The sequence below is a fragment of the Tripterygium wilfordii genome, chromosome 22 (assembly GCF_013401445.1).
Source record: "Tripterygium wilfordii isolate XIE 37 chromosome 22, ASM1340144v1, whole genome shotgun sequence".
NCBI lineage: Eukaryota > Viridiplantae > Streptophyta > Magnoliopsida > Celastrales > Celastraceae > Tripterygium > Tripterygium wilfordii.
The window spans coordinates 2040325-2053147 of record NC_052253.1 but is presented as its reverse complement, the minus strand read 5'-3'; the positions used below and the strand labels follow the sequence as shown (position 1 = coordinate 2053147).

The window sequence follows — 12823 nt, the reverse complement described above, 5'->3', positions numbered from 1 at the left end:
CAACGGTCCAGATTTCTGAACAAACATCAAGTCATAGAGTGTGAAGATCACATCGGGAATATGCAGACGGCGGCACATGGGGCATGAGGTATAATGCCAGCTGAGCAGAAAAGGTAAAAAGATATTTTTCCCAAATTTGGCTCCATCTCCGCAGGAATACCACTCTGAGACTCAGACCCAGTTTCTCTCTGCTACCAAAAACCATAGCTTTCATGTGCCCTATTTTCTCTCTTCTTACTCTGAATGCGCCTCACTATTTTAAGTCCTTGTTCTGTTCACCCTCTGCAAATCAGGGTCTCTGGTTTTCGTTCTGTCGGTCGGTTTGGGAATTTTGAGTTTCTTTGAGTTTTTGTGTTAAGGATGTTGAAAATGGAGAATCCTGATTCGGAGATCAAAGAGAGCGTACCGTGCGATTTCTGTAGCGAACAGGTTGCGGTTCTCTATTGCAGAGCTGACACGGCGAAGCTTTGTTTGTTTTGTGACCAGCACGTGCACTCGGCGAATTTGTTATCCCGGAAGCACATCCGTTCGCAGATCTGTGATAATTGTGGTGTGGAGCCAGTTTCCGTCCGGTGTGCAACGGAAAGTCTGGTTCTTTGCCAAGAGTGCGATTTCGATGCGCATGGTAGCTGCTCTGTGTCGGCATCGCATGTTCGAACTCCAATTGAAGGCTTCTCGGGATGCCCTTCGGCGATGGACCTGGCGTCTTTGTGGGGAGTCGATCTTGAGGGGAAAAAAATAGATCAATCGTCTGGGTTTTCTCATGATTGGAATCGTGAGATGCAGGATTTAGTCATGCCTGTGGAGTTTTACAAATCTAGTTGCGGTGGAGTAGGTTTTTCTGATTCAATGGTTCCAAATGAGAACGCGGCGATTTATGGCTCAATGAATGGGGGAGAGGCCGTTACGGTGACCAAGCGCCAGCAGAATCCGAGTTGTGGGAAAAACAAGCAGTCGATATGTAAGCAGCTGTTGGAGCTGTTTAAGACGGAAGTAATGGGGGGCAATGGAGGGGGAGGCGACGACGGTGGTGACGGTGGAGGAGGAGAGAACTTGGTACCGGTCCTGCCGGAGACAACAAATGGGATCCCCTGGCAGGGGAATGGGGAGGCTATTGGTGCAGCAAATAGGAGCGATGGGGTCGCGGCTGCAGCAGCTGCTGTTACTCAAGAATACTTGCAACGGCAGCAACAGCAGGGAGCAGAGTTTACCTCCTTGCTAATGCTGCCATCCCTGGAAGATTTCAATGAAAGGGATCGCCTTGGTGATGGGGGTATGCTATGGGATAATAATCCCAGTAGTCAGGGCACGCAGGTAAATTATCGAAAATCTCTGGCTTATGTATTTCTTCTGCCATTGTCGGTGAACTTGCTAAATGTTAAGGAAAGTGATTTGGGTTCGAATCTCGTTGTGACATATGCTGGATTTAATAAAAATTTTAGCATTAGCAGTGTGGATATTTTACCTCTTTGTTGAATCGTGCTGTTTTTAGCTGCTCATTGGTTCTTTCTCCATCTGCGAATGGAGTCGAATCACTACATAATATGAGTTTTATTGCCTTAAAAGAACCACTGCATTTGTTTTTGTCTGTGTGTGGAAAGGTTTTTCTTTGTGGGAAATTCTCCCGTCCCTTTATTTATTTTGTGGTGACGTTCTTGCTTTTATCATTTGATTTCCAGGCCCTGTGCTAGCTAAATCAAAGTTTCCAGTTTCCATTTTTGGCTGGCAGTTCCTTGGTCTCTCTAGCATAGGCATTGCCCTTATTTTGATATTGCTTGATGAGTAATTTTCACAGAGTGAGGGAAAATTGGCGATAAACCAGGTTTTTTCACTTCTGTTTTCTATCAAAATTTTGACTTTCGCTTAAAGCTCGAGTAATCGAGTGAAGGGAATTCCATGCACTTTTCTGGCATTAAGTTGCCAACACAAATGCCATCATGCTTCATCGACTTGTTATGGTTTATAGGAAACTTGTAGGTTGAATCACTTGTCAATATGAAATTGTTTCATTGATTGCAACTGTATCTTGCTAATAACTTGGCAACTTGCAGATATGGGATTTCCATTTAGGACAATCGAGGAGTCATGAAGAATATAACCAACCAGAAGATGTATATGGTACAAGTGATGACAGATTCGTGATCGAGAACTTTGTTGAACTTATGAAAGAAACATCCACGATTAATGTGAGGATGTCCAGAAATTCGTACAAGTTGAATTGTCATATGGCTCATGATGACGCGACATCTTACAATGTGAGTCTCTACTGTTGTTATTTTTCATGTCATATTATTTTTAGTGTAGCTCGTAGAGCTTTATCCAAGTATTAGAAGCCTCCTGAGTGCCAACTTGTTTCATTTGAAAATGCAGAATATTTTGAATAATCCTACAACTAGCCAAGGGCCGGCGACTTCTGAGAGCAACAATCTACCTATCGGAATTCCATCGTCATTTGGTAAATCACAAGGCTCTGGTGACTGGAATGATATCCAGATTACGGAACAGTCGTTTCTTCTTGGAAGTGATTCCATAAAAGCAGCAGCTGCCGCAAGCAAAGCTGATATAGAGCTTCTGGCACAGAACAGAGGCAATGCCATGCAACGTTACAAGGAAAAGAAAAAGAACCGAAGGTGAGTTTTCCTCTTCAATCCCGTTGTAAATGTTACATCAAATATCCATACTTCCTGAATTTTGTATTTGAATTTGTATAGATATGATAATCACATTCGGTACGAGTCGAGAAAAGCAAGAGCTGACACTAGAAAGCGAGTAAAAGGTCGATTTGTGAAGGCTGGTGAAGCTCCTGATTGTTAATCCATGCTTAGACATGGACTTTGTTTTTGTTGTAAAAAATTCTTACATGCGTTCACACGAAATGTAGAATTTTTCTTAAAAAAATTTAGCAGTTGGTTTTACCCTCTCATCGTTAAAAACTCATGATAAAATCGTACAGTCGATTGTCAACCGAGTCATTTCTCATTGGTCTCACTAATGGGTTGTCATGAACAAAGATTGGGCATGAAAAGGAGTTCGTGTGGTGGTGATTTTATACTCAATGGTCCGTATAGAAAAGAAAACTTTCGTCTTTGAAGAAGATGGAAAAGAAGAAGAAAAACACAAATGCTTTTACAACTTTTTGTATCAACTTTCTTTCATTTCTTCATCATGAAAGCAAAAGGGGAGGAGTAGATGCAATCTTGGCGCTTAAGCTCAGTCAATTCACTCCTTTTAAGATGAAACGGTAGTGCAAAAGTTTTTCTCATTCACTCCCCGATTCTAAATTTTTGGGATAAAGATTCGGATGATCATGATGATCCACGGATATTATCATGGGAAACAAACAGAAAATAATAATCCAACCAACTCCAACTCTTCCTTGTGCACATGCAGAGACTTGAGAGAGTTCAACTACAAACGATTAGTCAAAACCAATCAAATATTGGACCCCCCAAAAACAAAGGCAAAGGAAGTTGACATCAAAAGAAGAGTCTCACATGCCAACGATTAGACTTTGTGTAATCTTACCATTTTCTGTTATAATTTAAATCAAAGATCTATTGAGGAATAGTGTTCTAAAGGCAATGGTTAAATATTCATCGTAACAGATTATTTGTGACGAACATTCTCTCATTTAATTTCTTAAATTTAAAATGCATATTTCAATATAACTTTTTCAGACTACAACATCTCTTTATGTCGTTTATTCAATGTACTAAAGTACACTGGACATAATTTGGTTGTCAAGGACTATACAAGTTGCTTATCAAAAAAAAGAAGGACTATACAAGTTTTGTGGTTCTTTGATTTTTTTTTAAAAATTTTTTGAAAGAGCAATTGTATAGTTGACTTAATGCAAGGTTAAGATTAAAAGTCATGATATTTTATACATATATATATATATATATATATATATATTTGAAACAAATCATGTCTGCCAAATCTACATGCATGTATTTTTCCAATAGATATTATTCTCTTAAGAGTATCTTTGTTCTTTTAGTCTTGTCCATATTCGTGATTGGAACATTAACAAAAATGCACCAACGACACAAAGAAACAGGACATACAAATTTAACCTATCTATGGAGAACATTGAAACTATAAAAATGGACGAGAGAAAGTCGACAGATTCCCATATCTATCAATTGTTCTCCTTTAGTCAGGTAGATTTGCATGGTTTCTCCCACTTTAAACAACAATAAAAAAAAGGTTGTTGCATTATTATTGTGATGGGTCTTTCCATCCAAATGTATTATTCGCTATGAAATATTGTTTTGGGACATTGCTATCCAACTTTCTCTTCACATATTTATTTCAGAAAATTTATTCTGTCTGCCCCGCTCGAATTCATTAATCTCTTTGGTTTAGGTGAGTGATCATCTAGTCATTTGGGAACTTCACTCTCCTAGGTCAAAAGAGGTTATGAACGAATAAAGAAGACGAGATATTTTCCTAAAATAAAATTGTAAGGGAAATGGTGAGAATACTGGTAGAGGTACCCAACCCTTGGATGCAAAGACGTATCCGCAATTACAGATTTATATTTTTATGAATTTTGAGTGATAAAAGAGAACAAAAATAAAGGTAATTTGAGCATTTAAAAATTATTTATTAAAGCTAATGGAAATTATAATATTTGAAATCAAACACACTAACAAACAAAGCACTTGTAGTACTTCCTTTTTTATGGGCTCTATAAATTCCTCTATGTGCTCCTTGCTCACCATTGCTTTAAACTTCATACAAAAAAAAGGAATCTCTCTCTCTCTCTTCTCTGCCTCTCTCACTCTGTCTCTTCTCCCTCAAAACCAACTTTCAAAGGTTTTGCGATGGAAATCTCTAGATTGCTCTTTCATTTTGTTGTTGTTCTTCTTCTACTTACATCTTCAACACTTATAAATGCAAACGTAGAGGGTAAAAAAAAAAAACTCAAAGACTTCGATTTTCCTTTTATGGGTTTTCTCTTAATTTTCTTTTTATTGAAATTTAATAGATATTTTTGTTAAACAGGGGATGCTCTGTTTTCGTTGAGAAGAGTCGTGCAAGACCCACAAAAAGTTCTACAGAGCTGGGATCCAACCTTGGTGGATCCTTGTACTTGGTTTCATGTCACTTGTGACACTGATAATCGAGTCACAAGATTGTAATTATCATTTATTTTTCACCTTTTCCTTTATTAATTTGTATGCTTTGAAGCATTTTTACAATGTTAATGATGTGTGTGCAGAGACCTAGGAAATGCAAAGCTGTCTGGAAATCTAGCGCCTGAATTAGGGAAGCTAGAACGTCTTCAATATTTGTAAGCTCACTTTCTCCATTGATTTGTTCAGTTAATTTGTTTTAATGTTAGTTCTGCAATAATTTTCAGCAATTATGATCATTGATCACCTACCCTACCTACCTTGGTGTCATCACATCTATGGTGGTCTCAGATGGATTTTAGTGTTAAATTCCTTGAATCGACAACACATGAAGCAATTTAATGAGAAAATTGACTTGGGTTGGTGTTGGATCTTATTCACAGAGAACTGTACATGAACGAGCTGGTGGGTCCAATTCCAGAGGAACTTGGAGGACTGAAGAGCCTTGTAAGCTTGGATTTATATCACAATAACCTCACTGGGAGCATCCCTTCTTCACTCTCCAAGCTTCCCAACCTCAAATTCTTGTAAGCATCACCTTCTGTAACTACTCTTCTTTGCTTCTGAAAGAGTACAAGGTCAAATTTGAGCCAACGCCAAGCCCGATATTCATGTAGAGCGTTAGATATTAAGTAGGTCTTCCATAAATACGTAAGATTTGGGGTAGATTGAGAATCTTTAGCATTGCTCATTTAAAAAAGGCTCAACCTAAAAGCATTGCTCATCTCTTTTTGCTACTTAAGTCCAAGAAGGTCAAGCTTGACTAAATGGGCCAAATGGATCGAGCAGGTTGCCAGGCCCATGATCATGTTGTTTTTTTTTCGGTCGTTTGGACACTCACAAAAGGTGAATGCAGGAGATTGAATGGTAACAGACTGAGTGGAAGAATACCAAGAGAACTAACCCAACTTGGAAGCCTAAAGATCATGTAAGCAATGATTTATTTGCTGCTTAACTAACAATCCCCGGAATCAGTTTTCTGAGGATACTTGGATGTTTCTGCAGTGACTTGTCAGACAATGATTTATGTGGCACCATTCCTACCTCGGGCACCTTCTCCAAGTTCTCACAAGAAAGGTAACAAATTGGTTCTTTCCTTCATGCTCGAATCTAGTCTGCTTAGGATTTGATTTGCCAATTGTTGATTACCGTTTGCTTGGATGCAGTTTCAGCAACAATCCAAGACTTGAAGGACCAGAGCTTATGGGTTTTGTGAGATATGAGGGAGGAGGGAATTGTAAATGATGTCAGTGCTCTCTCTAATTCTGTACCTCTCTCTCTGTAATGACGGGAATATTTGTATGTCTCTGTAAGATATATATATACATATATCTGCTTCTTGCAGAACTAATGATATGTTATGCTCCTCACTCCAGATTAGCTTATGAAAAGAACATGAATGAAATTCTCTCACATGAAGTAAATGAAGAAATTTAAAGAAGTGGAATTTGACAATTAAACCCGAGGGCAAAATACAAAATTCCTCAGAAAGATTGAACACCTGAGCTATTATTTGATGAAGTTACGACAAAGAGATCAACAACGATCTATAAAACGTGGATAACAATATGATAATGAGAAGAGAGAAGGGTAAGATTTTATTTACAATTTGCAGCTCTTTGAACTGATGAAAGACGACCTTCCGGCAAAGCTTTCCATTGCCAAAACAAGAACCAAAATTATCTCTAAATCAACCTGCACCTGTACACATCGAGGAATATAAGAGATGAGAAAATGAGACTGAGCAAGTTACCAGATATGGAAATGAACTTCAACGACGAGAAGAATACATGGCAAACTCCTTAGCTTCACAAGGACAAGTGCATGCAAAGAATGGTGACAAATATTGATTACATGGCATCTCAAAGACTATCCTATTGACAGATTAGTAATTTGTATTTGTGAGATTACATCCCGATGACTGTAGGCCCTATAAGAGACAAGCAAATGCAGGGGATGCATGGTTAATAAATCGCTGCTCGTTACAACAAAAGGATGAATATACCCAGATAACTTTGTTATTCTAAGTACATAACTTAGATAGCTTGCTAAAAACAATTACTAATTTGATCTCTCTCTCTAATTCTGATGATTTATAGACAGAGCCCACCATCAGAATACGGTACTTTGGCACTCCAAGACGTTAATAAAGAAGTCCCAACAGTCTAGCTATACACTCCGGGCATTTAATAACATATGGTCCATATATTTATCTAATTCTCCCGTCCGTCCACATTTCAGATTGTTGGAGGGTACAACACAACAAAGAGGGAAAAAAAAAACCAGGAAAAGAGAAAATTAAGATAATCTAATAACATAATAAAATTGAAGCTCACCTTGACAATAAAACTGTGTATGCAGCAGGTGACCAATTAAACGGATAAAAGGCTACGAGGCTCTGGAATTACGCCCACTTTGAACAGTTTGATTGGCAATCTCTAAGCCACCAGATTGTATCTGGTCTACATGTAAGGAGATTGGTGTTAGAGGTGGCGAGGCAATTTCTTCAGCCATATCTGCAGTCTGCAAGACTTCAACTGACTTGGGCACCTGCATTGTTGTCCCCATAGAACTGCTTGACGGTATGGAGAAACTGCGAGTCATGGCCTGAGAAGGGGTTGGCAGTGGAGATGCTGCATTTGGTGCCACAAATTTATTTGTCCGGGGAAGAACTTGACCTCTGGGCATCAAGGGAGCTGAATGACCAACCAATCCTATTGGTCTTGAAGACTTTGAAGTTGGAATGGAAGGGGGCCTTGGCAGCTCATGAAGCTCACTAATTTTGGGTGATGACATACGAGTAGGGGAAGCGCTCGGAGATACTTTTGGAGACACTGATGGTTTTTGAGGCACTGGCTTGCGCAAAAGAGGCCCTGAGAACAGCTGAGGATGCTCCACTGTCACAGGCTTAGGCCATGGCTTACTCATAAGTGGACCAGAAAAGGCCTGTCTTTTGGCTTTTTTGGAATCGGAAGCTGCCAGTGGATCAAGCTGGGAAATTATGAGCCCATCAGTCAAAGGTGGAGGTAGTTGACTGGATGCAGTATTACTGTTGCTTTCTCTGAGAACTGAGTGCGCACTTTTCAAAGTGAATTGTGAAGATTTCTCATTACCCAACATTTCTTCGTATTTCTTTGGTACCAGGGGTGATGAATGCCACAAATTGTTTGATCGGCCACTCAAACTTGCTTGTAATGTACGACGAACTGCATTACCTGTTCCCGTAGAATATGAACTTTCTGTATTACCTGGGGTGGGTAGTACATAAGTGTTGAATTTATGCGTTGACGATGGCCGCATTTGCTTCATCTTTTCAGATGGATCAGACTTATTTTCAAAAAACAGTGGTGCTGATAGGCTGCCTGGCCTGAATTCTCCCCTATAAGAAAAGGAACGCCTGTATCTTCTGTTCAGATTGTCCTGCAGATTCGACAAAAGGAAAGCATAAAATTGCTTGCCCTGCTTCATCAAAAAGTTCAAATATTTTTTAATTTATAGGCGGGGAAAAGTGGCAACTATGCAGACTAAAGCAGCATTAAGCAGAAACAAGTTTTGCAAAGTCAGCACATAGGAATACAAATGTTTTCTTCTTTCCGTTAGATTAGCTTAAAAAACACATAAAATAATTAGACCTTTTTGGCAAAACATAGAACTATCCAATAAACCAGTCCATCCCTGCAAGATAACTTTGGATGATTCCTGAAGAATACTAGCAATTGCAAAGTCTGAAATGCCGCTAAATGATCATATTCTCATTGATTAATATATGTTTGATTTTCCACACCAAACAGTTTGTCATTGGATCAAGTAAACAATGACTGTTAACAAATATAGGCATGCACATATAATAAAAAGGCATCTAAATATATCAAGTAACAGTATTTATTTGTCCATTAACAGGCAATGTGTGCCATTACGCTTATCTCCACATACTCGGTTGGCATAGATGTGCACTAATTTTGAGCAGGTTTGATCACCATAAACAAGAAATGTATAACCAGAGCATGCTCATTACCTTCGAAGTTTCTAATCTTGCAACACTGGGAAATGTAATGTCTTCCTGATCCAACTGCATAAATTGATTTAATAGTTAAATCAAAATGAAAGCAAATACACCAAATTGTCATGTCTTCAGATTCAAAAGGTGAAAAACAATTTCATTGTTATCTGCAGTAGCATAAAACAGCTCCATAAGAGGATTCTAACTTAAGTAATATGATTCTTGATTGGTCAACAGCAAAAAGTTTTTGCTATTCTTCTATAGCTCTAGGCCACAAGATTATTGAACTGTTACTACTTCAAATTCTTTCATGTCATGCCCTTAATTGTTATATGTGCATATGGACGTTTTCGTTCAAAGATAGTAATAAGCATATACAACTATACAAGAGTTTGCCTTTTAATAAATTTTCTTCAACACAACAACTAGAAGGCGTAAGATCATCACCTCCATTGAGTTTTTAGATGTAGAAACATCATCTTGCTGATGATCATGTTGTGAATAGTCAAAGCTCAACTCCCCATCATGCGTATCATCATCATCCTCTACATCATCACCATCATCACCATCATCATCTTCAAGCCCACTGAAGTGGTAATCAATATGTTGCTGTTCAGTGACTGATTTCACATGTGGCTCGACAATTTCAAGAGACTTTAGAGCTTTCTTGAAGAAGCACAGCTGCTTCCAATCAGAAAGAAAACATATGCAGAATTAGCCAAAGAAAAGCATTGGAATGTCTGTAATAAGATGAATCAGAAGATAGGCAAGGACGAAAGAAACCTGAGCAGCATGGTGCCTTGCTGCCTGTGTAAGAAGACTTCTGGATTGACCTTGCTTAAGAGACTTCAAACGAAAGACAAAGAGAGTTGCCTCCTCCTCATATTCTTCATGAGCTGCTTGTAGCTGCTGTGCAGAAAAACTCTCGCCCCTCCCACCTTTTGATCTCCCCTTTTCTTTGTATGTTGTTATCATGTGCTCATATACATCTCTGCCAATAAAGTACAAACATGGGAGAAATGTATCTCAAGAGATCAGCCATGTGTATATTCATGAGTGTATTTAAGATTTTTAACATATGTCCAGCTGGAAATTAAATGTGCATGTGTGTACGTGTTTGAAAAAGAAAAGTACAAACCTTTTCTCATCACATTGTCGTTTCATCTCCTGTATCAAGATAAAAGAACAATCATTGATAATAAACTCCCAGTAAAAAGTAATACCAGTGATGTGCAAATATTACACCCATGCAATAATTTTGTGTTAAAGGAAGTAACAATTACACTGTCAAATTTTGCTGATGACACTTGAGCATTGGCTAATGATATCCATCTTTTATACAGGGAAATAATGTTTGAGAAGCCAAACTTTTTTGACATGAGAAACTGCCTAAGGAACAAGAAATGCGAGAGCTGAAAGTCCATAGAACCCTAACTACCACAAGTGTTATTATTAAGTCTAATCCGAACTAAGAAAAAACCTCCAGACTCCAGACCATCTCAATCTAGGAATCCATAATCTAAGTATATCTTAAAAGGGTTATTGCTCCAACGAATCCAGCCTTAACCTCAAGAAAATGACTAAGTGAAAATATCAGGAAAAAGACGTTGATTCAAGATGAAAATCCATGTCAAAGGAAAAAAAGAGTGGCTGCAATGTTTCTTATTCTCTCAGCAACTTCTTTATGGAAAGAGTTACCACAGTATTTAATAAATAAATAAATGGGAGAAGGCGGAGAATATAGGAATTAATCATCCATGATATACAATGATTTCAACAACAAAAGCCAGACAATACAAAATCTATGTGGACACACAATTACTCAACAGTTCATGTATACTAAAAAGAAGAACTATGGCCAAGTTGATGTAGACAAACCTCAACTGTTCGAAGTTCATTGAGAAGGGACTCTGATGGGACCGTGATTGTTTGGAATATATGAGAACGCTGAAAAATGTAAATTGTAATTCAATATAAAAAAGAGAATATATTTGTGTTGGATGCTAGTAATATCTTTAAGAACTCACATAGGTATCAACAAGTTTCTGCAGTTCAAACTGCTTTTTTCCCAGCATGAGCAAAACTTTACCTGCAAGGAAAAAAATTATGCATATACGTGTATAAATAAGCATCTTTAACTCCACCTTTTCACATAAACTTACACGTAGCAGGTGACACATTCCTAATAAACCCATAAGAAGTGATCAACAACCATTCTTCTAGAATATGCTAGCGGAATTTCTTGAATTACTCATGGAAGTTGATACAATATTCCCACATCAAAATTAAGGAAATAGAAGTTTTCATTCACTTACCGCTCTCTTCATCATCATTTAATGCAGTTTTCTCCAGAAGGCAAGCACCCATTTCCCGCAATGACTCCGAAAATTCTGAAGACAAATGTAAGCATGTTAGGGTTTCTTAAAATGAGAACACGAAAAGATCATCCAGCCGGATATTTTGCTCACTAAATCAGCGAGTCTGATAATTACATTACACATGCAAAATAAATAAATCTTTGCTGAGTGACAACAAAGAAAATATGAACCCCGAGCCCAGTTAAGAAGTGTTGAAACTTGAAAAATGACAGGGATTTAAAAAAATGGATGGAACAACAAGTACCATAAGCACTATTAGCTGTTGCTGCAGCAGCAGAAAGTAAGCTATCATAGCAATCTCTCATGTCCCCCATGTCCTGCATGTGCAAATACAAAATGCACAAACATAAGCAACAATTGTTAAGATTGCTCATCACGGTGAAACACAAGCTTTGTCTTTACGTTGGCCCATGAAAAACTAAGTTGCTGCAATTTCAGCTAATGCTATGAAAATACCGTAATGTTGAATTCAAAATTCCAGTATTAGCTAAAGAGGCAATGGAGTAATTTTGATCGTCTATGCTTTTCACAGCTTTATAGATTATGATGTTATGAATGGAAAACAAACACACATATTTTTCTCCGTAAACAAACAAACAAAAAGCAGGCCTGAATTCGGTGACGTATACATTATTTGAGCCGGGGTCAACACTAAATTAGGTCAAAAGCCCGCTTCTATGAACAAGTTTCTAGAATTTTCATAGTCATCATCTCCGACAAACAAAAAAATGTAATCAGCTGTGTAAAATCCTAATATTCATTGAGGATACGACCTGTGAAGAAGAAGAATTGCCTCATTCGGGGACAATGACAATTAGCAGCCAAAGAGTGCTTGAAATCCCAACATTACCCATATTTTCCGCTTTCCTTCGATTCTCAGCAAGCAAAGAGAGAAAAAGAGATGAGAATCGATACCCGTACCTGAGAAGCCTGAGCGAGCTCGTCCAATTGAGCGAGAGTGCGGATATCCGTACGGTCATTGGAAGGGTCTCCGAGCGTACCGTGCTTGTGAAGAGCAAACCCTCGTAGCTTTCTAAGAGAAGTCTTCATTGTTCTTCTCTCCCTCTTTTTTTTTTCCTTCCTCTACTTTCCTTTTAGAGAAAAACTGGAATTCCTGTTTCGTTTATGGCGTCTCTGTGAATTCAATTTGATTGAAAGAACTAGAAGAACACGAAGAACCAATAAACGGGAAAGGAATTCTTCAATAATAAATAAATAAATGTCAAGTAGTTACTTATTTACTCTGACCACTCCAGACTCCAATTGAATTTTTTAATTAAATACATGATAATACAGATAATTTA

The 12823-nt window shown here is 38.1% G+C and overlaps 3 protein-coding genes across 3 annotated transcripts; 2 read left to right on the top strand and 1 right to left on the bottom strand.

The window, feature by feature from the left end:
• The first annotated feature begins 107 nt into the window (after positions 1–107).
• Positions 108–2944, top strand: LOC119990731 (zinc finger protein CONSTANS-LIKE 15-like). The gene is made up of 4 exons (XM_038836810.1): positions 108–1314; positions 2052–2255; positions 2371–2630; positions 2712–2944. The coding sequence occupies exons 1-4, from the start codon at positions 361–363 to the stop codon at positions 2812–2814; spliced, it is 1521 nt and encodes a 506-aa protein (XP_038692738.1). The 5' UTR covers positions 108–360; the 3' UTR covers positions 2815–2944.
• A 1806-nt stretch (positions 2945–4750) lies between these two features.
• LOC119992012 (leucine-rich repeat protein 1-like) lies at positions 4751–6462 on the top strand. The gene is made up of 7 exons (XM_038838587.1): positions 4751–4914; positions 5011–5143; positions 5228–5299; positions 5525–5668; positions 5998–6069; positions 6147–6218; positions 6308–6462. Exons 1-7 carry the CDS (start codon positions 4830–4832, stop codon positions 6384–6386), a joined length of 657 nt encoding a protein of 218 aa, XP_038694515.1. The 5' UTR covers positions 4751–4829; the 3' UTR covers positions 6387–6462.
• A 103-nt stretch (positions 6463–6565) lies between these two features.
• On the bottom strand, positions 6566–12753 carry LOC119992011 (uncharacterized protein At2g33490). Its single transcript, XM_038838586.1, has 11 exons — positions 12441–12753; positions 11764–11836; positions 11457–11531; positions 11169–11230; positions 11020–11088; positions 10280–10308; positions 9925–10132; positions 9589–9822; positions 9157–9210; positions 7478–8561; positions 6566–6842 (listed from the first exon to the last, which is right to left on the bottom strand). The coding sequence occupies exons 1-10, from the start codon at positions 12567–12569 to the stop codon at positions 7530–7532; spliced, it is 1965 nt and encodes a 654-aa protein (XP_038694514.1). The 5' UTR covers positions 12570–12753; the 3' UTR covers positions 6566–6842; positions 7478–7529.
• Positions 12754–12823: the final 70 nt, after the last annotated feature.

Coding starts and splice junctions, on each gene's coding strand:
- LOC119990731 (XM_038836810.1), top strand. CDS start 361: ATGTTGAAAATGGAGAATCCTGATTCGGAGATCAAAGAGAGCGTACCG. Junction 1,315..2,051: donor CCAGTAGTCAGGGCACGCAG/GTAAATTATCGA, acceptor GGCAACTTGCAG/ATATGGGATTTCCATTTAGG. Junction 2,631..2,711: donor GAAAAGAAAAAGAACCGAAG/GTGAGTTTTCCT, acceptor GAATTTGTATAG/ATATGATAATCACATTCGGT.
- LOC119992012 (XM_038838587.1), top strand. CDS start 4,830: ATGGAAATCTCTAGATTGCTCTTTCATTTTGTTGTTGTTCTTCTTCTA. Junction 4,915..5,010: donor TATAAATGCAAACGTAGAGG/GTAAAAAAAAAA, acceptor TTTGTTAAACAG/GGGATGCTCTGTTTTCGTTG. Junction 5,300..5,524: donor CTAGAACGTCTTCAATATTT/GTAAGCTCACTT, acceptor TCTTATTCACAG/AGAACTGTACATGAACGAGC.
- LOC119992011 (XM_038838586.1), bottom strand. CDS start 12,569: ATGAAGACTTCTCTTAGAAAGCTACGAGGGTTTGCTCTTCACAAGCAC. Junction 11,532..11,763: donor AACAGCTAATAGTGCTTATG/GTACTTGTTGTT, acceptor ATTTGTCTTCAG/AATTTTCGGAGTCATTGCGG. Junction 10,133..10,279: donor CGACAATGTGATGAGAAAAG/GTTTGTACTTTT, acceptor CTTTATTGGCAG/AGATGTATATGAGCACATGA.